Source organism: Heteronotia binoei, chromosome 21, assembly GCF_032191835.1.
Source record: "Heteronotia binoei isolate CCM8104 ecotype False Entrance Well chromosome 21, APGP_CSIRO_Hbin_v1, whole genome shotgun sequence".
Classification (NCBI taxonomy): domain Eukaryota; kingdom Metazoa; phylum Chordata; class Lepidosauria; order Squamata; family Gekkonidae; genus Heteronotia; species Heteronotia binoei.
This window is the reverse complement of record NC_083243.1, coordinates 79,198,261-79,222,045: the sequence shown is the minus strand read 5'-3', so window position 1 is coordinate 79,222,045 and position 23,785 is coordinate 79,198,261. Positions and strand designations below refer to the sequence as shown.

General features: G+C 39.7%; 1 protein-coding gene across 1 annotated transcript in view; it reads left to right on the top strand.

Moving 5' to 3' along the window:
- Nucleotides 1–23,785, top strand: part of INO80 (INO80 complex ATPase subunit) — a 135,776-nt gene that overhangs the window by 74,731 nt on the left and 37,260 nt on the right. The window contains exons 25-31 of the mRNA XM_060263311.1: nt 6,396–6,533; nt 11,764–11,989; nt 15,904–16,031; nt 19,196–19,290; nt 20,940–21,012; nt 22,248–22,406; nt 23,425–23,527. Coding sequence (XP_060119294.1) covers nt 6,396–6,533; nt 11,764–11,989; nt 15,904–16,031; nt 19,196–19,290; nt 20,940–21,012; nt 22,248–22,406; nt 23,425–23,527 — 922 coding nt within the window. The remainder of the gene's footprint in view (nt 1–6,395; nt 6,534–11,763; nt 11,990–15,903; nt 16,032–19,195; nt 19,291–20,939; nt 21,013–22,247; nt 22,407–23,424; nt 23,528–23,785) is intronic.

The following is a 23,785-nucleotide window of genomic DNA, read 5'->3' as shown; positions in this document are numbered from 1 at the left end:
ATCTGGGCCTCCATTGCCAATGTGGACTCCAGCAGCACCCCCAAGCTTCTGACTTTGGGTGCTGATATCAGTGGCACCCCATCAAAAGCTGGTGGAGGGATTTCCCTTCCCAGACCGCCACGACTAGTTTTGTAGAAAAATAGGTGGTGGGGCTCATTAGCATAATCATTAGCATATGCCACCCCCAGCCAAAAGCAACCCAATGCAAGAAAGGAGAGCCCTGGGCAAGCCGACCTTGCTCGCCTGGGGCTCTCCTGAGCTCCTCCCCCCCAGTCAAAAGACCAGCAAGCCATCCACCGCTCAAAATCACATAAGTGGAGAAAGGGTGGTGCGGGCTTCTCCAGGGGTTAATGAGGGGTGTGTGGCAAAGCCCCTGGTGACTGGCTCGCTGCCCACTCTCCTAATCCAGGGACTGTTATGCAACTGCACCTACTATTCAATGGACAAGGTAGGTGGGGAAAAAGAGGGGGAACCCTCAGAAAGGTTCAGGAGCTGTGCTCCTGTGAGCTCCTGCTGAATCTGAGGCCTGCTTGTTAGCATTCAGAGTTTACTTGAATTGAAGTTTGTATCTTGGTGTAATTTTTGGTGCAATTGCAAAACAGATCTTGCTGCAGTTAATGTTGAAAGAAGTTGATATTAAATCTCTTGCAGTTGTTATGGAGTGGAACATTTCATGAAAGTCGGGGAAATGAAAAATAAAATTTTAGTGGCAACCCTGTGTGAGCTTGTAACCACGAATATTTATTACATTGGTACAACACAAGCTCAATTATATGTACTCACCATTATCTGGAATGTTCTCTACACTAGTCATATTTATGTTCCCCATTATCAAATCAGCTAATTAGCATTTTTATGTTTATTTAATTCCATTTATATCCCGCCCTCCCCGCCGAAGTGGTCTCAGAGCAGCTTACATGCTCATACGTAAGCATGAGTATAAAACATATAAAAGACATAAAAACTGTAAAACAGTTTAAAAACATAGAAAAGTTAACATTTGGATGCTATGGTCTTAAATTCAGGTTTATGTTCTCTGTAGGCAGATCTTAGATGGTCCTTTCTGTTGCTGCTACAGGACAGCTTGCAAGAGGTGGTCCAGATGTTTCCTAAGGACTGTAGTGGCCAACAATCTAGTTTGCAAATGCCTGGTGGAAGCATGCCATCTTACAGGCCCTGCAGAACTGTATGAGCTCTCGCAGGGCCCTAACTTCTTCCAGCAACTAGTTCCACCAGTGTGGGGTCATTACAGAGAAGGCCCTGGCTCTAGTTGTCATGAGCCTGGCCTCCTTAGATTTAAATTGTGTCCTCACTTAATCCATGCACCCTATTTAGAACTGTCAATATTTCGCCGTGATATACTGATAAACAGGGTGCTGCTTGTTCTATTTTAATTGTCAGAACACATTGCCATCCCTAACTATATTTTTCGTACTTTTTTCTTTCATTCAGCTGGAGATTGTTCCAAATTGTTAGTAGCTATAAATGATAGTTCTCACTTGACTGTATAAGAGTGGGCTTTCAGAGAAGAGAATATCAGCTGTGCTGCTTGAAAGTAAAAGTAGTCAGGTTCATCAAAATGATAAAACAGGATATAAATCCTGTTGCTGAAATGCAGGTGAATTAGCATTTTCTTTTGACTCTCCGTTTAAGCCTTGTTCAGATGCTTTTTGTCATCTGTGTGACTGCAATCAGAGAACTCATAAACAAACAGGGATTGCCTGGAAGTGCTGATTGTGTCACCTGGTGCCTCTCTATGGCCATTGGCACCAACGCCAAGTATGAGGAGACTTGGACCCCCCTTCCTTTCCATGGAGGCACAGGTCACCATGGTTGCCAGAACAGCCTTTTACCATATCCATCTGGTCAGGCAGCCGGTTCCCTATCTCACCTCTCAGGACTTAGCTTCAGTGTGATCCATGCAATGGTCACTTCCAGGCTGGATTACTGTAACTCACTCTGTGTGCAGCTACTCTTGAATCTGATTTGGGCGGTTACAGCGAGACGAGGCGGTCGCGTTTCAAGCCATCAGGGCAGGAACAGATCGAACTGTGCAGGTTGGGGGGTCATAGGACCCAGCAAAGCTCCCGTCAGAGGAGCATTGCTAGCAGAAGGGGTCTTGGGGAGAGGCACGGGGGAACTTCTAGGTTCCTGGCTTTTCTACCCTCCCTTTGCCCCAACCGCATCGCGCGCCATTAGGTGAGAGAGTCTCAGCTACCAGAGACAGAGGTGAAGGTGGGGGGCGTTTGGTGAAAGTAAATGAAACTAACCCAAAAACAGAAGACCAAGAGGAGACGAAAAGGGAAAAAAAGGACAGTATATACCTGAAGTAAGGCACTTTTTGTTATGGCTGCAAATTGGGCTTGGCTCGGTTGCGTATGTGGGTGTGGCTGAGAGAACTACTTTGAGACAACTACTTTGTGGCTGGCAAGAGGAGCAGAGGAACAAGGAGGAAGGAGGTGGGCGGTGGCGGCAGCACCGGATTTGGCACCGAAGGAACAAACTGATTTTTTCTTTCACTGTCTCACCTCCTCTCCGTGGCTAACAAACAACATAATTGGTATTTTTTCTTTTTGAAGTATTCTACTTTTTTCTTGTTAAAGAACACTGAAATGTGATTTAAAACACTGTATCTCTAGCTGAAGGGCGTGGAAAAGAGAGGAGGCGGAAAGTGACAATCCTGTGCTAAAAGCGTGGAAAGACCTCGAGTTAGAAAGTAAATTTCTTGAAACTTGCCTAAAACTAAAGACTCATTTAAAACATTGTGTGTAAAGATTGCTACGTGTTGTGGAGATTGGATGGGAGAAAATATATAATGTTAAAGAAGATCTGATTTATATTAAGGATTAGGTGGACTATTTTTTTGGACTAAGAGCTGTAGAAAAGTGAATAGTTCATTAAAAAACTGTGTTCGATCAATATAATATAAGTAACTTGGAAGAAGAAATTTAAAGACTAGAAAGACCAGAAAGACAAAAAGGGGGAAAAACGGACAAAGAAGAAGAGGAAGGAAGGGGAAACAGAAGGACTGAAGAAAGAAAGAAGAAGAAAGAGAGGGAAAGCAAGGAATTGAATGCTGTTAAGTCTATAACTGTATAATTTACAAAAGTGTGTGAATGTGTGTGGGTCTAAGTAAAAGTATATGGTTAATGAGAAAGGATTAGGATGGAGAATGAATGAAGAAGTGAGTGTATGTAGTCTGCAAGAGTTAGTGAGTGGAGTGTTTGAAAGGGTTAAGTGGTGCAAGAGGAAGGCAAATAATGAATAATTATTTCAATCAGTTGAACATGAACCATTATTGCTTGGGGAACAAATTGATTTAGACTAGTTGGTAAAGGGATACTAAATCTCTGTATTAGTGTCTTCATTCTATATTAGTATATGATAATTTGGAATTCTCCTGTTTAACTCAATGATAGAGGGAATCATGTTGTTGCAGGATGCTCTCAAAGTATTTCAATCATCTTTTGAAGATTTTTTAATGGGGGCATTAAATCAGATGCAGAACAATTTAATGGAACAGATAGGGGGATTAAAATTTAAACTTGATGGATTAGAAAATGGATTGAAGGACATAAAAATGGATATGACAAAGTTGATGCAAACCAAAAATTCTATTGATACAAAACAAATACTAAAGGAGCAAGGTACAGGAGACTTGGAAATTAAACAGGAAGAATCAGAGAACAGGATTACTAGATCAGACATGGATAAGGTAAAATATACTAAAAGATTTTTAAGCATATCAGAAGAAATAAATGAGGATTTATTTTGTTCAGTAGTGGAAACATTGACCCCCATGCTGGAAAAAGAACAAAAAAAAGCCGAGAGGGAAATTGAATATATGTATATATATATAGGCTAAACTCTCTAAAGCTAAAAAAGAATGGTTCACTTAGAGAAATACATTCAAGAGACATAAGGAAACAGATCAAAGCTGCAGTTTGGAGAAGGGAAAGGGAGCAACTTATTAGAGGTCAGAAAAATTAAAAAATGAAAGAGATATTATGGATAATTAGGCATTTAACTCCAAAACCAAGAGAGGTTTTAAATAACCAAGAGAGAAATTGGCGTAAACGGAAGAAATACCAAAAATGGAGGATTCATTAGGAAAGTATGGAATTTATCAAAATTACATAACTGGATGGTGCTGCTGAATGGAATGCCAAAGCAAATAGTTAGATTAGTGGGGCAGGACATATAGACGGTTAAAGGTGTATGGAAGTAAGGTATTATGTAAGGTGTCGAGTGTCATCGATAAAACATCTTTAATTAGTTTTCCTTAAGTGTAAGTGAAAAGGATAAATGGGTTTAATTTGTAATGCAATAGTGAAGGTGAATGCATTAAATGGTGAATAGAGATAATGGAATTTGAATGTATATATAACAGTGAAAACACTGCCTTCAACTTCTGTTTTAATAATACTATTTTCTTTTGTATGGTAACGGGCTTGTACAGAATATATTAATTTAATAAACTATAAAAATATTGGGGAAAAAAAGAATCTGATTTGGATACTGCAGCTAGTGCAGAATGCGGTAGTGTGCCACCTGACAGCAACACCTCTTCGCGGGCGCATCCAGCCAGTGCTTCGCTGACTGCACTGATTGCCAATTGAATACTGAATCCTAGTCAAGGTTATATGGAATTGACCTTTAAAGCCCTACACAGCCTGGGACCAGTATATCTGTGGGACTGTCTCTCCCCATGTGTGCCCCGGAGAGCCTTGCACTCCATAGATCAGCACCCTCTGGCAAGAGATGTTCACTTAGCCTCAACCAGGGCCAGGACTTTTTTGGCCCTGGCTTGGTGAAATATGCTCCCACTTGAGATCAAGGCCCTGTGGTAACTACTACAGTTCCACAGGGCCTGCAAGACAGAGCTGTTCTGCCAGGCCTTTGGGTGAGGCAGCAGGTGTTAAACCATCTCGGCCTCCCCTGCCTTTTGGTACCTGCCTAGTGCCTTTCAGACATTGTTTATTATCTATGGGGCACTATATTTTAGATACCTCTCACCATCTGACTACAAATCGTTATAATTCAGGCAATCTATCATCACCTGTCAAAATGTCACAGGAGACATTGGATTTACTTGTTCTTTAATGCCATCTTGTTTTAATCGCTTAAATTGTTTAACTCATTTTTATCATTGGTTTTTATTGTGCTGTGAGCCACCCTGAGCCCATTCATGGGGTAGGGCAGGATATAAATAAATAGTAATAATAACAATAGTTTGTGAATCATAACTTCCCTGCTCCATGCTGCATTGACAATACAAGCTGTGGTAACCATCCACTGTATGGAGGTATCCATTCGCATCATCTGCTTTGCATCCTATCAGGTTTCAAAGCTGTTGGTATCTTAGCCATGCTTTCATGAGTGTCCACTCTTATGCTTCTCCATATGGGGCCAAGAAGTGACTGAATATGTGTCTCCCTAGGGTCTGCATTAGGGGGTGGCCAAACTTGCTTAATGTAAGAACCAGATAGAACAGATGTCAGATGCTTGAAAGCTGCAAGATGTGACATCAGATGTTTGAGAGTTGCAAGGCAAGCAGGCAGGTAGATGGGGGAGGGAGAGGTGGAAAGAAAACAGCCTTAACTTTAAATGCATTCTCCAAGCCACTAGCTGGCTTGGCTTGGAGAAGTGATTTAAAGAGAGAAATGCCTTCTCCAAGCTGGCCAACAGAAAGAGCCACATGTGGCTCCCAAGCCACAGTTTGGCCACCCCGGTCTGCATTTCTATCAGTGTATTCTGAATATCTAGAGCCCCGTGGCGCAGAGTGGTAAAGCTGCAGTACTGCAGTCGGAGCCCTCTGCTCACGACCTGAGTTCGATCCCAGTGGAAGCTGGTTCAGGTAGCCGGCTCCAGGTTGACTCAGCCTTCCATCCTTCTGAGGTCGGTAAAATGAGTACCCAGCTTGCTGGGGGGGAAGTGTAGATGACTGGGGAAGGCAATGGCAAACCACCCCGTGAAAACGTTGTGAAAGCAACATCACCCCAGAGTCGAAAACGACTGGTGCTTGCACAGGGGACTACCTTTGCTTTTTTATTCTAAATATCACTGAAAGCATTTACATTCAACATCTATAAGTCCCAGAACTTTCAAATTAACCTTTATGGTCAAGGAAAGTAAATTGTTTTCCTACTTCAATGTACTTTATTAATGTCATTCTATGGTAATTATGCTTCACCATATTGCTCATCATTATCAGTTTTTAAAAGATAATTAGCAGCAATGGCCTGAGTTTGTTATCTTAGGGGGAAAGGACCATACTGTAAAATGTCTGATAATTTTGTGTAATTATCATTTCTTACATGGAATAGAATTAATATGGAAGAAATACTCTTTTAAGTTTTTATAAACTTTCTGAAATTTGTTGGGGTTTTTTTAAGAACCTTGTCTTCACAAGCCACTGTAAAGCAGTAATTGGCTGTTCTGATTACATCGTTCATCAACGATCAGCTACCTCATGGAAACAGTGTTGTCAAATCACAGAGCTGCCATCCTTCCTGTGTGTAGTAAGTCCAAAGGTATGTATTTAAAAACTATCTTTCCACTCTCTTCTGAATATGTATTATAGCAAGAAGACAAGTACTCTTTAATTATTTCCAAAGTATTTGATTTGTGTTGCATTTTATTGAATTTTTAATTTTCTGCCCCTCTTTGTTTTATTTTCCAAAAGATGCTTTGGCTTTGCTCAGTTATTAGATCTAGGCACTGTTACCTTTCATGTCATCATGGAATCACACCTTCCTCATTCTCACCTGACATTTGTATATTGTATATCATAGTTGCCTGTATATCATATGCACGTAGATTACAACTAATGTGCCTGTGAACACCTGAGGCTGCCTTATACCAAGTCAGACCTTTACTCTACATATTTCATTGTTGTCTACTCTGACTGAAATCACCATAGGGTTTCAGGCTGGGTGCTGGAGCTGCCATGGGTTGAATGTGGTGCTCCTACATGAAGGAAGGTGCTCTACTGCTTAAGCCCCTCCCCCAAATGTAGTGTTTGGTGGGTGGATGCAATCTTGTTCTCTCTAGCAAATATAGTGTCTGCATAGGGAATCCATAGCATCTGAAACTGCATTTCAAAAAGTACAAATTAGGAATTCCACCTAACCTAGTATGTATTGCAAGCTGCTTGGGGCCATCTCACCTTGTTAATGACTCTTTAATTGCAACATAGAAGAGGAATTTAGGGATTTTTTCCTTCCCCATATCCATATCAATTATATTTTTGATAATAAATATATTGTTTCACACTGCGTATGAATCCTCACTTCGCTGAGCAGATTGATAGGATACCCACCAGTGTGTCTCGCAGATTAACTTTGCTTTTTATTGTTCAATAAAATGTGAAACTTTTTAGTTTCTTGCAAGCTGTTATTGTTTGATGACATAATATGAAAAACCTTAATCAGCAACATTTAACTTAATAGATACAATTAACCATCTGCTGTCAGAAAATCTTCTCCACCCAGAATATGCTTGAAGGTTGTCTGGAAAGGTTCCACTGGTGTGGACATCTGTTTGTACTCTTCTGTGTGATGTCAACTGTTGATTTGAAAGTGATAGCAGAGCAATAAATCCCCATTCTGCACAGAGAAGCAATGAGAGCAGTAATCAAATAGAAGCAGGCAGAGAGCAGGAGGCCCTTATCACCAGGCCACCCAAATGACCCTTTGCTGATCTGTATTTGTTTTAGTAGTAATACATCTATGGGCGTTATCTGAATTGAGCTATAGATACCTATGTGCTGACAAATAAGGCAAAGAATATAACAAGCACCTCAGCTGCTCTCCTTGGCACTCCAAAGATTTAAGCATTTATTTATTTAAAACATGAATATACTTTGTTTCCAAAAGATAAACAGGAAAATAAGGCAGTTTATAAAACTCAGATCCATTAATTTTACAAAAAATTCAAAAAATACTTGCTCACTAGCAAAACTGTACTAAACCAACCACTTCCTTTTAAATTATAATACTCTGCTGACCTCATTGGGCAGCCCACAATTAGACTGAAGCTGCCACAGGAGAAAAAGCCCTTGTTTGGGCTAACACAATCAGGATTACAGGAGTACTAAGCAATTCCTGCCACAAGGCACAAAGTGCCCTTGTGAGCTCATTGTGAAAGAGGCAGTCTAGTAAGAGCCTTGTGGGTCCCAAGAGCTTTATTGGTTAAAACCAGAATCTTGAATAAAACCTGGAAACATACTGGCAGCCGATGTTGCTCTTTAGGTATCTCAGTAACACAACTGGTCCTATTTGTCCCAGTCAGAAACTATGACATTCTGCTGCATTTTTTACTAAATTACGTTTCCAAGTTGTCTTCAAAGGCAACCCTACAGTAGCATGAAGCATTGTATCCAGATTAACTGTGTTCAATATTAGGCACATCTTCCAAGACAGATATAACTGAAAAAATTCCCATGATCCCATGTAGAATTCCCATGATTCTACAGACCAACTCACTGCCCACTTATATTAAGAATTGCTGTTTGCCATTCCCATGTTGTCTTAGGAAGTCTGTTTAAGAGCATACGAAACCTTACATTCTGAATAAAACTTAGTTGGTCTTAAAGGTGTACTTGTCTACTGCTTTGTTCTGTTGCTTCAGACCAACATGGCTGCCTACTGGGATCTATAACTGAAAAAAAGATATTCCTAGCAACAATCACCTGCTGCTCCATCCACATGAGCATTGATTCTGGGACTGGGAATATTCTTTGCAATCTAGGGTAGTTTTCATTATGACTAAGGTGAAAATAGGCAATATACATTAGAATGGCTTGCTCTAGAATGGCTTAGCAGAACACTGTAGCATGGTTTCAGGCATTTTGCACTCACACCTATGAACAATGTTCATAACATCTGTACAATATGACCTTGTGAGATCTTTCCCAAGGATTATTTTAGGAACTTTTAATTTCTCCCTGGGACAAAAGAGAACAACATTTTGAAATATTCATTATGCTTTAAGACAGAATTTTTAAGACTTTGAGGCTGTACTTTATTGGGCAGCAGTAGACTTAAGAACTTTGAAGCTCACTGCTCACTTTGCTTAAGAATGTATACTTGCCACACTCCATCAGAGAACCCTTTACATAGTTTATTATTTTCTTTACTGCAGATGGCAGTACAGTATAAGATATCCTTTTTAAATGCTTTTCATAGCATTGCTTTTGACTAGAAAGTAGCAATCTCTCCAAAGAGCATCCTGTTCTTATCAATTGAAACTGCCTATTTTCCCCCTCTTGACAAGCATCAAATAACTGGTTTTTCAGCTCACTATCCCAAAATAAAACATCTTTCAATTGTTTATGTGTTCCATAGGTCAGTTGAATGTCTCTTTCTCAGATGTGTATGCCACAAAGCCACACTGCTGTTCTTTTTTGAATTTGCACCATCTGTGGACCACAGAATGTCAGGCACACAGAATTCATCCCTTGTGCACTGCCTGATATTACACCAGCTTGATTAATAATTTTGCACTTCCTATAAATCTGATGTGCATTATGTACCATCACTTCTGACTTTGAACAACCCTATGAATGAATGACTTCCAAAACATCCTATCAAATTGAAGGCTATGGGCTTCTTGACTGAGTCAATCCATCTCATGTCGGGTCTTCCTCTTTTCCTGCTGCCTTCATTTTTTCCTAGCATCTAAATCTTAAGAGATTTCTAACAGTGATGACCTTTGCAGAATTCGGGTCCATGCGGTTTTGTTGAATGTGCTTTTCAGCATGTGCTTACACAGTTGGGATCATTTTGGAGGCAATCTCTTATCTCCCTTTTCACACGGGAGTTTAATGCGCTTACTAAGAAATTGTAGTGACTGTATTCCAGGGGTGTCAGACATGTGGCCCAGGGGCCAGATTAGGCCCCCAGAGGGCTCCTATCAGGCCCCTGAGCAACTGGCTGTCATCTGCTTCCTTCTCCCTCTCTCTTGCTTCCTTCTGCATCACAGCTTGCTTTGCCAGGCTTGCTCAATTGCGCAGGAGCTACAGAGGAAAGCCTGATTTTTTCTACATTGGCTGAGGCTCCTCCCTTGGGGAGGAGGAATAGCTTGATTTTCCAGGCTCAATGGCACAGCAGAGATACTGTGCCAAGCTTCTGTTCCTTCTATTGGCTGAGGCTCCTTCCTCTCCTGGTCCCCTGGAGAAGGAAGGAAAGAACCAGAGCTTCCGTTGCTGTTCCCTGGATCGCACAGGAGAGATACAAAGAAAGCACCTTTAAGACCAACAAATGCTAAGGTCTTAAGAGTGTTTTAAGTTTTTTAAAATCTTTAATTGTGTCTGTGTGCTTTATAAAGTCTATATCTCTGCTACCTGGCATTACATCTTATGACACACATGGCCCGTCCCGACAAGGTCGCATTTATGTCAGATCTGGCCCTTTGAGTTCGACACCCCTGCTCTGTTCCTTCTTGAGGAACTGTAGCTTAGCAATTACTTGTTTTAATTCTGAATGTATAAACAGTTACTGCTTTTTAAAAGAAAATATTGGATTTAGATCATGTATCTTTGTTTATAAAGGGCATATAGTACATTCCGTGATAATACAGACATCGCTCCTGGATTGACCTGCATAGTAAAGATTTGATCACTATTCATTGAGTTGTTTGATGGTTCATAATTTTTCAGCTGAGGTGTTCCCAATATCTACTGTGCAGATATGTAAACAGAGAGTATAACTCCATATCTTTCTCACTATATCTTGCATCTACTTGCTGTTGTTTTGGTTTTCACTTGCTAGCTGTAAGAATCTGAGTGTGTTTGGAAACAGTGACTTGCTGCACAGGATGGTACCATGGTCTTGCTTTATAGCCTGTTGAACAGAGATAAAGAGGGTATTTTTGCTTTTTGCTTTTTTTTTTTTTTACAAAAGACAACCTTGTCTGCTGTAAGCTGTTATCAGGAGACTGTTCAGCCATTTCAGGAGGCAGCTGTTTGGCTAACATACTGCCCTATCCAGATAGCAACAAGAATTAAAATGATGGAGATGGTCCAAGATAGCTGCTTTGGTATACAGCTTAGATTCTTGCATTGGCAATGTTGTTCATTTGGCAGGATAATTCACACTGAAGCTGATAGTAGGGAAGGTGGTGTGCAAAGATAAACTAAAGATTCTGACAGTCTAAATATGGAAATGGAACTTTGCGTTTGGATAGCTCAAGACAGTTTCCAGGTTGACACTCAAGCTTAAAGAAAGAATTCTATTTTTAAAACTACAAATATACAAAACCTGTTGGTAGTGGCAGTGGCTGTGGTTCTTTTTCAGTACAAGCTCAACATGGCCATGTACATTCTGAGATCTGTCCATGAGAGTCATAGGAGAGCAGCCCTAGAAGGTCCAGTGCAGCCTGAGCTCTCTCCCCATCCCCCCCAAAGAGATCAATGGAGATTTGTGCAAGGCAGCTTTTAGAGGAGTTACAATAAGCTGACTCAATTAATGTAACTTTGATAGTATTGCTTCTGCTCTATAGTTTCAGTGCAGAAGTTGGTAGAGAAGGTTCAAATCCTAAATTATTGTGCTTCAGTACACCGCTAAGGCTCAGCAAGTATCAAGAATAGTAATGACTTCCCCAAGAAAGAAAGATAACTGCTGGTACATCTCAGCACAACTACAGTATCACCTCTTGTTTGCCTCTTTTGCTGTTTGCAAATTGAACAGAAAGATTTTTATGGTTTCATATCTTTGCTTCAACATTGTGTTCTGAAACTAATTTTACTTTTTAAATCTGTAGGTAACAGCTGTGCCGCTGGACTTCTATTGCAATGATCGGAGTGCAGAGTATGAGCGTCGGGCACTTAAAGACGGGGGAAGCCTCGAAGCAAAGCAGTGTATATTGCATGGTGCGCCTGAACAAGCAGCTGGCTGGCTTAAAAGGTGCTCCCAGTTCTTTCCAGAATATCCTGGAGGATTGTTAGGGATCAGGCCTCAAAATGGCTGGTCTTTCATCAGAATTCCAGGTGGGTTGCAATCCTGTGATTGAATAATTTAATGGACATGGAGTGCAGCAGACTAATATGTTACATGTTAGACTATGTTTTCGTTTACCTTATTGCTGTAAATGCTGAAACTTTGACCCATGTGTTGTGCAACAGACAGTATGCTAGAACATAAAATGAAGACTTCAAACAAGACACCTGATACAGGCTATTAAGGATGAGTGCACACAGGATCTGTGCTTTTCTTAACTGTGCCGTGTATGTGTGTGTGTGTAGTTGCTGCCTTGTGCTTACTTAGATATCCATGCTATTCTGTCTACATTGCAGTGTATTAATAACTGCTTGTAGAATAAAAGACAAAATGTGACTGTACGTGGAGACATGAAAGTGAAGATGCTTGCATTTTCAGATCATCGGAGAGCTCAAGAGAGGAGATGAAAAAGGGAAATGTCCTATAAAATATATTTCTGAATGCATTTGTAATTAATTGTTAAAGCTGAGGCGAAACTATTAAGAGAATTCTTAATGTCCAACCTTCCCTTATTTTGTTAAAATATGTGCACTCCCATTTATTTATATTTTATTTAAAGAATTTATTAGCCACCTTTGGAGAGCCAGTTTGGTGTAGTGGTTAAGTGTGCGGACTCTTATCTGGGAGAACCGGGTTTGATTCCCCACTCCTCCACTTGCACCTGCTGGAATGGCCTTGGGTCAGCCATAGTTATCACAGAGGTTGTCCTTGAAAGGGCAGCTGCTGTGAGAGCCCTCTCCAGCCTCACCCGCCTCACAGGGTGTTTGTTGTGGGGGAGGAAGGTAAAGGAGATTGTGAGCCGCTCTGAGACTCTTCGGAGTGGAGGGCGGGATATAAATCCAATATCTTCTTCTTCTTCTTCTTCTTCTTTCTACCTTGTAGAATTCAAGCAACTTACAGTATAAAATAAAACAATGATAATAAAAACACACAGAAGACCACAGTTTAAGTATATGGACTCTAAAAGAGGCAGGTTGACTCAAGTAGGAATCTGGGAATGACTACAGTGAACTAGGAATTTATAAATGTAGGTTTAGATTCATACCAAGGAAGCACAGAGAAAAAAGTTATAAGAGATTGAAATAAAAAATGAAAAGGCAACTGGATGTTTAGGTGGATAAGATCTAGCTTCTTTTAGAGCATGAATAACAATTCAAGGAGTGATTCAGTTCAATGAGGTGAATATTGAAATGAGCACTAGAACAGCTGCTATTGCAGTTAACTCTGGCCTCTCTCAGACTCAGTGTTCCCACTTGTGATCACTGTGGGAATCTCTTGAGGCTTTTCCTGTTCTTTGAAAGAAAAATGGTCTTGGATTAAATGGCAGGAAGTGTCTGAGTCCTTCTTACATTGATAAACAGTACCAACTTCACTGGTTGTTTACTGTGAGACCTAGCTAGCTCTTCATTGACCCCATTATGCCCTGCAGACTTCTCAGGGAGGGGAGAAACCAGAAATCAGGATTTAACAGTTTTTCTTCTATATTTTTAAATTATCAGGGGGTTATTTTCATATTCCCTAGTAGGAACTAAGGCACAAACAATATTCCTCAACAAAATCTCTGGTGATATTTTCTTTAGCTATTATTTTGACTCTTCCACAGACAGCACCCTCTTTTTTACCAGCTAAGCTCAGTTAAGCCTAACTTAAAGTATTTTTTCCCTTTGTAATGAAAGGAAGCAGAAATGTGTGTCAGAAGGTGAACAGCCTTTCCCTTTTAAGACTCTTTATGAATCATATGGAAGCTAGAATTAGAGTTTCAGTAATATATACCATATTAATCATACCCTTTTTAATCCAGTGGGAGATAACAGAGCGCTATAGTTCAGTCAAATAATTTAATGTTTGGTGTTGCAGTTTAGAAACAACATGTTTCAAAAGGTACCATGCTGGGTAATGTTTCTGCTCAGGGCCTTTTTTGTAGAAGAACCCCAGCAAGGACTCATTTACATATCAGGCCACACCCTGACATCACCATTGTTTCACATAGGGCTTTTTTCTGTTTTGCATATTAGGCCGAGCCAACCGGAACAGCATTCTGCTCAAAAAAACCTGTTTCTGCTTATTCCAAAGTAAATTTAAGCAGCCTAGAGTAGAGTACTTAAAAGTACAGTTACTAATTTATCAGTTTATTATAAATATAAAAGGTGCTGCTGATAGTAGTAGGGTATTTTCTTGCGCTAAATGTACTTTTATATCAACTCCCTGTCTTATCAATTACTGTATTTAATTTTTGGCTTTTGTAGTAAGGGGAAATGGTTGGATCATTCCTGTGTTTGTAAGTTACTTATGTTATGACTTAGTTCAGGCATGACTCAAAACTATGGTTATACATGAGCAAGCCTTTAAGAAGCCTGGCATTGGTTTATGGAATACTTTTACCTCAAAATCCTTGTTTGTGGAGCTTGCACAAACTGCACTTTACTGGTTCAGATGTAATGATGAGCTATGATTTGCTGAAAACCCAGAAATGATCAATTTGCCAAGAATTAAAGATAGACAGCTTTTAGATTCATGAACAGCTAGATCTGAGTCCAGTAGCACCTTAGAGACCTATAGAATATTGGGGGTATCAGCTTTTGAGAGTCAAATTTTCCTTTGCCAGAGCTTTGATTCTTGAAAACTTATGCCTACAAATCTTTTGGTCTCTCTAGTGTGTTCTACTGTAGACCAATATGGCTACCCACTGAAACAGATTCATGAAGAAACTTAAATGCATACAAAAGAGAATCCCTAGCACAGGGCTGCTTAAAGTTATCAAGAGCCCTGCTATGAAGATTCCCTTTCCCCATATACCGACTAAGACTTTCTATGAAAGTAGCCCACAGAAGGGTCCCTGGAGTTTGTTTCCTACACCCTATTCCACCTTTAGCAACCTTACCCTAATATTAGTTACCTTGTATGAGGCAGATTGCAGACAAACACAATGTGGTGTTTTAAAAGTACTTTTGCCACTTCTCAAATAATACTGCTAAATAAACAAAGGAAAAATGATAGAATTGAATTAATCAGTCTTCAATATAATGAATCCCCTTTGAATGCACATTTGTTTCAGCATCATTTAGACAGCCTGCGGTCTTTCACAGCTTGAAGTCTATATTATGCACTACCATATATTTTAATGTTTTCTGCCACCATGAACTGAGAAGCTCTGAATGAAGAAGTGAAGTTGGGAAACACATGATATCAGAATTTCTTTCCAGTATCCAATTCCATGTTATTCTGGACATACATATAATATGCATATTATATGAATATAGGTATCAGCTTCATGGAACAAAATGTAAGCCAGATAAAGTAGGAGGTGGTGCAGAGATGACAGTTTTCCATAGGTATCCAATAAACACAGAGGTTTGTGTTTAGTAAGCAAGGTTTATATGATCTGGACACAAAGCTGGTCAAATTGGCTTAATAGAAATTATCTGCAACTGACAGCACTATTAGCCCTAAAAATAGTGGCACATGTATTTCCCACAAAATCGTAATTCTACTAGACAAATTGTTTTTCTTTTTTTGGTTGTTTAAGTTACTGTTTAGTCAGTTTTGTATACGAGCTTTATGTGGCATCTGTAGTGTTTTGTTTGCTCATAGAACTACACAAAGTACTATTTGGTTTGTTTGGCTTGTGCTTGTATATCAAAGGAAATCAAAGGAAAGGTATAGCAAAACTATAGCTAAGTCTGGCAGTGTCTAATGTCTGAAGAAAACACAGTGCAAATGCCTGGCTATGGGGGGAGTCCTTGGGTTTTGTAGAATGACAACTTGAAAATGAGGTGTGAGGGATTGGGGAGCATCTTCATATTAATCAAGTAAGGTGTGATTTTTAAAAATGAATATTTTATCTAATACTACAATGGCTCCCTTGCATCAAGCTTTTAGTTATCTTTCCTCCCCTTCCTTTTAGACAAAGAGAGTCTGATCACAGACAGTGGAAAGCTTTATGCCCTTGATATTCTGTTGACAAGATTAAAATCTCAAGGACACAGAGTCCTTATCTACTCTCAGATGACACGGATGATTGACTTGTTGGAGGTAAGAACCATGTAAACTATACAAAGGGGATTCTGAAGTTAATGACTAAAGAAATCTAGGATCTGGGATAAAAATCTTTTAAGCAGATGTAGAGACTGATTACAGTTGTATCAGTTTGCACTTTCTGTTCTAAACTTATGGAGCTGCAGTTTTTATCAGTGTTCCTAGTTCTGTACTGTTATCTCTTCAAGGGAGGTAGAAACATCTGGTGCCTCTGTGTCACTGCCAGGGAAATGTTCACCAAGCAACTTAAACATGAGAGCCAGGTACAGGCTTTATAGTGACTTCAGTTCTGTCCACAGTAGGGCAGCATTAAGTGCCCTTGTGCAGCGCCACTTCCAGCTGTCGAATCTGTACTCATGTGCTAGGTGTGTTGCACTGGGCTTCAAGCCAGAGTACAGTAGCACAATCCTTCCTCTTGTGGCTGTGTGCCAAAAGAGAGCCTTTATTGCTTAACTCTTTGGCTAGTACTGCAGCAGTTAGGGCTGGTTCATAGTTTGTTTTTTAACCATAGGACTGTGCATACTTCTTCCCCACCTACCACAACTGATTTCTGTAAGGCCATGCTCAGAACACTTGTGCTATTGTATGTAGCTTCACTTGTAGAATCCTGATTGGCTTATATCATGCACAAGCAGGAGGAGCTTGCAGAGGCAGATCTTTCACACCTTTGCTCAGGATCACCCTGCATGCACCCAGAAGCCAGTACTGAGGATCAAAGGGCCCTTCTGGACCAAATACTCTGTGAAATTGAGGGAGGGGGCTGCAGTAAAGGGCAAGAAAAGGGCAACCCTCCTTCCTTTGTGGGGATGGTGAAAGTTCAGTGGAGCAGACTGTCCTCTAGCACAAGCTGGCAGAAGATTCCCTTTCTTTACTGCACCCAAATGGCATGTGGTGCCTTGTCCCTGGCGTTCCCGGAGTCTGCTAGGGGAAGGAGAAGATTCTCCTCTGCAAGCTCCTTTGACTTCAGAATGTTAAGATCCATCTCTATGTCTTAAGTAGCTCATCTCCCTAGTCCTACCTGGTTTCTTGCTTCAACAGTAAGAGCAAGAGATCTAAATAAACTGCTTTGATGTTTTTGGTTTGAATAATTGCTGTTGGGTGGTGTATAAACTTTTCTGGTTTAGCAAACTCCTGGTCAGTCTTAGTGGATCAAAGGAAGGGGTAGATGAAATTAGTTAACTTTTCTGTTGCCTGAGTAACATGCTCTCTGCACTCTGAACCAATTTTCATTATTTTTTAGGATTAGTTCTTAAGGTATTATGCTGACCTTTAGAGTTGAACGAGCTATAATGAAGGATATTCACAGTAAATTTAATACCCTTTTAAAATTAGGCAGTAGCACTTTTTTGTACTTAAAAGGCTAAAGATGCTAGCTGGCAAGAGCTCTTGAGTCTTGTGCTTCTTTTAACATCCCAAATTCCACATGTGGCCTTGAATCTACCTAGATATTATTACCAGTCTTTGGGTTTCTGTTAGAAGGACAACCATAGTGCTTTAGACCCAATTCCACCCTCCTATTTTTCACACAGATATATTTATCCTGTTTGAAGCAGGTTCCAATACACACACACAAAGAGACACACAGACACCGATTGCTCTGGTGTCTGTATGAGCAGCTCTCAGTTCTTTAGCAAACATGATTCATGCTCCCTGCGGCTCAGCAACCATGTCAGATGGTCTTGCTTGTCCAGGATAATTTACCTCCATTAAGGTACCTGGCTGCAATACTAAAATATCTTTATCAGTTGCCCTAAAGTACGATAGAGAGATCTCCAGAGCAGCTGCAGAAACAACAAAAGGGGGGATATAAACTCCAAGGATAAATTGTGTAAATTTAGGATTGGAGTTTTCTGGATGTTGCACAGGGATCTGGGGTTCCTTTTGCCCTTTTTGCTCCTTCTATTGCAGTGGCTGCTTGGTCTTCAGTAACCAGGCCACGTTGAGATCTTCCTTCTTTCCTGATCAAGGAGGCCGTCTAACATGCTTGACAGATGGGGTGCAGGAAGGTTGGCACGCTTTTTTTCCTAGAGCTCAAGGCAAGGGTGTTGGTGACTTGCAGTGTGATGGCCACTAATGGTGAAAAACAGCATCAATAAGACTTAAGGGGACATGGCTATTGCATCAGAGTTTCACTTAATTCCAAATTGGCCTGTTAACTTTTGTTGGGAAATTAGTAGTGAAAAACAAGTAAATGTGTTACATAATCTACCTCCAGTTCAGTCTTTTAAAATCTTTAAATACTTTAGATTTTGCTTATGATGGCAGTATAGTTTATAAACAAGACTGGAAGTCTGATTATTAGTATTTAATAATCCTAATTTTAATCTGCCTAATTTACAGAACCTAGCTTTCATCTCCAAAGTCTTGAGCATCTGTATTTATGGTTGGGAAAAGAGAAGCAGTGTTCGTGGAGAATATTACTGGGGTTGTATATAGTGAGAGGGATCTTGTGCTCTTGATTTGTGTTTTATAGAATATTGCAGACTTTTAAGATTGTCCTGAATGCTCTTCTGGAGAAATACGGATAAACTCTGGATGTTTGAAACTGTGTTTGCATATTATGATAACCAGGACTTTTTTGTAGAAAAAGTCCAACAGGAACTCATTTACATATTAGGCCACACCCCCTGACATCACCATTGTTTCACACAGGGCTTTTTTGCAGAACAAGCCCAGCAGGAATTCATTTGCATATTAGGCCACACCCCTTGACACCTAGCCAGCTGAAACTCTGTTCGTGCTCAGAAAAAAGCCCTGATTATAACCATACAATATATAGGTCAGAAAGAGTTTTAAGTAGGTGCAGGGTTAAAATCACTTTGGTAGTTTTGTCTGGTTATTAAATATTGACTGAATGGGGAATCACAAAATACCTATGTGATATTGGCTTTCTGAGGACCAGTCTCTCTTTATTATGTCATTCAGTTGGATTCAAAATTAATAGATTTTAACAGTATTGTGCAAACAAATGTTATTTTGCATTTAGGTTTATGTGTGTAACCTTTTGGTACATCAGCTCCCCCACTCCATATGATGCACAAATTTGAAGTTCAATAACTAGTATGATTTTCACTTTTGCTGAAATTCAAGATATGAAGTTCAAATTAGAAAGGTATAAGATTAATAAACATTCTTTTGAATTTCTTGTGTTCTTCACTTAGGAATATATGGTTTACAGGAAACATACTTATATGCGGCTAGATGGCTCATCAAAAATCTCAGAAAGAAGGGATATGGTTGCTGACTTTCAGAACAGGTATCATTTTTAATTTTAGTAACTGTGTTGATAGGTTGTTTCCAAAATCCCGTTTAAGTAGACCGTTGCCCCTCTCCCAAATTTGGTCTTCATGTTAGAATTCTTCCCGACTAGTACATTTTTTCAGCTTCTGGATATGTTAGAATCCAGTGGGATCACACTTCCACACTGGATCTTTTCTGGCCCCTCCCCCCCAAAGAGCAGACAGCTCTCAAGAGTGGTGTGCAACATGGCAAGGAAGGGATGCTGCCAGTAGCAAGAATCAACAGCATATACACTCAGCACATGCATGGAAATACTTTCTGCTCTCACATAGTGGTCTTTGGATCCCAGGATTATACTGGTGACCAGCACAGTTGTAATAGTGACTCCTATACTTCCTTTTGGTAATTGCCACATTAACACAAATATAAGATATTCCTGCTTCAGAATCAAATGTAGTTCACAAAGAAGCTGTTGGCAATTAACCATGTTGTCAGATGTGCTTCCACTCCCTTTATGATTCTGCATCATACTCAGCTGTTTAAAGCTGAAGTTCATTGTGATAATGGTGATAGGGGGGTGGTTGACTGTCAGAAATCATGGGACATTGCAGCAGATCTCAGCTAGGCAACTTCTGCCCAGAGATCTCACAACTCGCAGCATTTGTTGATTATTTCTCTACTCCATACCTGGCCCTGAGTTTCAGGTTCAAGAGAACTATGTTAGACTCTTAAAGACTTTACATATTTTGAAGTTTGGTTAATTAGAGTTTCTAATTAAGGCTTTTTGGTTTGGGTTTTAAACTTCCATAATATAGTGATAGCCTCTTCTTCTGTATTGCTTTGAGTATTGAATGTCTGTATTTGTTAGGAAACTAATTGTTGCAGGTCACAGGTGGGTTGTTTTGTTTTGGAAGTTTAAATGCTGAGGCCTAAATTCCTGAGAAATAGGTTGGCATCTCATAAGGTCAAAGCCTCTTGTAAACAATGAATGAAATTATTGATGCTTGTCTTAAAAAATTTCTGTGACTGTGCAGTTTGCTGCAATGTTATGCCTAGCAAGGCAACATCAGAGACTTAATTCAGCTCGCTCCTCCAAATAATATTGGTCTCCTTTCACAAAAATAGATTCTTCTCATTGAGAAGAAATTAAAAGTACTGTGTGAACTGTAAGGTTACAGATACACTTTGTAGCAATTTCTGCAATAGGTGTGATGCCAGTAAATCAGACAGCAGTTCAGAAATAACTGCAATAAATACAAAGAATGGGGCAGGTTGGGAGTGTGGAATCATTTTGAAATCAATCCAGTATGCAGCCAGCTATACAAGATTTATGAAGTTACTTTGAGGTGTCTTTCCAAGAAGAAAAAGAAATGCAACAGCTGTGTTAGCAAAATAGTTTTCCTGAACATTCATTGAATTCTTTTATAAAGTATTGTGCTTTCTTAGCAAAGTAATTGGTAGAATATTTTCTTCCCTGTAGCATTTTCACAGAAACACCCCCCAAAAAATCCAGGACAGATAGATATTTGTGGATATCAATCATTCAAAACTAGGTAAAACTGAGTCAAATAACAACGAAACTCATCCTGATTTGTTACACACTTGTGTGCAGCGCTTCAACACATTTTAGTTATTCTTATTCTTTTTCTTTTCCTGTCTTTATAGGAATGATATCTTTGTCTTCTTGTTAAGCACAAGAGCTGGTGGCTTAGGTATTAACCTTACGGCTGCTGATACAGTAAGTAAACAGCTTGCTTTAAGTATGTTATTTTACCACCATATACTGTTCAGTAGCTTGAGTGTCAAACAAATAATCAAAACGTATGATTTGTGAATAAAATACATTGTTATTTAATTACTTCATTTATAGTCCACCCTTCTCTGTAAAACTCAAGGCAGTTTATGGGATATAAAACAGTGCAATCAGACAGCATAAGACAACCCGTGAACAATGTAATACAAGTAGGATTACAGAATTAGAACCCAATACGATCAACAAACTAAAGCAAGGTAAACACATGAAGCTGTCTTTATACTGAATTAGAACCTTAATCCGTTAGAGTCAATATTGCTTATTCATAGTAGCAAAAGCTCTCCAGGGTTTCAGGACATAAGAACATAAGAGAAGCCATGTTGGATCAGGCCAATGGCCCATCAAGTCCAACACTCTGTGTCACAGTGGCAAAAAATTTTATATACACACATACACTGTGGCTAATAGCCACTGATGGACCTGTGCTCCATATTTTTATCTAAACCCTTCTTGAAGGTGGCTATACTTGTGGCTGCCACCACCTCCTGTGGCAGTGAATTCCACATGTTAATCACCCTTTGGGTGAAGAAGTACTTCCTTTTATCCGTTTTAACCTGTCTGCTCAGCAATTTCATCGAATGCCCACGAGTTCTTGTATTGTGAGAAAGGGAGAAAAGTACTTCTTTCTCTACTTTCTCCATCCCATGTCTTCCAATTAGCTGCTACCTGATGGGAGATGCCAGGGACTGAGCCTGGACTTTCAGCATGCTAAGCAGATGCTCTGCCACTGAGACATGCCCCCATCTTAAAATACAACACAAAAAGTATGACAAATAATGCAAGCAGGTTCTTCCTACAATAATAATTGCAATGAACTGTAATCCTGTTCCATTATAAAGGTGCCCTCTTGGATTGTCATAAATTGTAATCACTTTAAAAAGTTCCCTCTTGAACATTACTGTTTTCGAAACATTACAGTCTTTGAAACAACAGAGGTTGAAGCCTTCCTGACTTCCTCAGGCAGCTCATTCCACAAATTGAAATCCATAACAGAGAATGTACATAAATGGGCAGCTGCCAATCTTACCCAGTTGCACCTTTAGAAACCTTTGCTCAGATGAGCAAAGCTGTTGCAGCGGAGCAAGTTCAGATAATCTTTACAAGTAGCAGCTTGGATTTGGTTTTTGTATTTGTAACTTTTCCAAAAAATGCCCTAACAGGTAATTTTCTACGATAGCGACTGGAATCCAACAGTGGATCAGCAGGCCATGGATCGAGCTCACAGGCTGGGTCAAACAAAACAAGTCACTGTGTATCGATTGATTTGTAAAGGCACCATTGAGGAGCGCATCTTGCAGAGGGCCAAGGAGAAAAGTGAGGTAAGAGAGGGAACATATATATAAAAGGAATGGCAGGGAACTTGGACAGTGACATTTAAGGGACTAGTTATAATCTTGAGAGATGGGAACAACTCAAATTGAGAGTGAATACATTGTGAAGAAAACAGCAACCTCTTAATTGCCTTATACACTGAGTGTTCACTGTAAATGCCATGTACTGAGTTTGGCAGTCATAAACTCACGGTCTCTTTTCTTGATATCTTTTTGTTTTATTTGAGGTGCTCTGTGAGTTTGTGAATTATCATCATCATCCACTTATATTCCACCCCAGGGCTTTATTTCTTGGGTAACATGGCAGAACAGAGTTCTGGAACCTCTTAATGGAACAAAATTCTCAAAAAAAAATTAAAACACCTGTGTGTTTCGCCTTCATTTCCCTCCTGAGAGTTTTGGAACCTTTTTCCAGGGAAAAAAAATACTTCCCTGCCCTATCCCACAAGTGAGCTCAGGAAGGCTTATATCTTAAAATCCATAAAACAATAAAAATGGTAAAACAATGGATGGCAGCATTAGTATTTAAGCATGTACATTTTTCTGTTTTGTTTTGTTTTTAAATCTTTCATTTTATATGAATATGTTCATACTTTAAAATATATTTCATGTTTAATATTAATTTATTAAACAGATTAATGAACTGTACCCGGTATTATGTCTGGTTTCAAGTTTATAATCATCCATTGAATCTGTAGCCTGTATAGTTTCATGTTGGTAGCCATATTGGTTTACAGTAAATGAGTAATATTTGAGTCCAGTAGAACCTTAAAACACCAACAGGATTTCCCAGCTATAAGCTCCCTTCATTGGAGGCAAAGCTCCCTTCATCAGATATCAGAGGTTTCACTCTCAAAAGCTGAAGCCCTAGGTGCTACTAGACTTGAATCTTGCTCATTTGTTCCTTATCACCATACCACTATAGGTGTTGGGAGGGGGCTGAGGGGGTGTCTCAGGCATGAAATAATCCAAGATGAAAGGCTGATAGATTTGTTTTCTCCTGTAGATTCAAAGGATGGTGATTTCAGGTGGCAATTTCAAACCAGACACATTAAAACCCAAGGAGGTGGTTAGTCTGCTGCTTGACGATGAAGAACTTGAGAAAAAATGTACGTGTGAGGCCATTTCCAACTTGAACCCATATTTCACTAGTTCTTGAAAACTTTCTGTTCAAATGCCATGGACGTGTTTCTGTTCTCTGGCTTATTTTGTCAATAATTATAATGTGCAGTGGATGAAAGAGTATAGTTATGTTCATGTATGCATGCAGTGTCATAGTTTTTTAAAGTAATTATAGTGTCTGTATTTGGACTCCCATTTTCTCCACTGTTTACTGCACAGTGCAGCCTTACTTTGGGTATATGCCC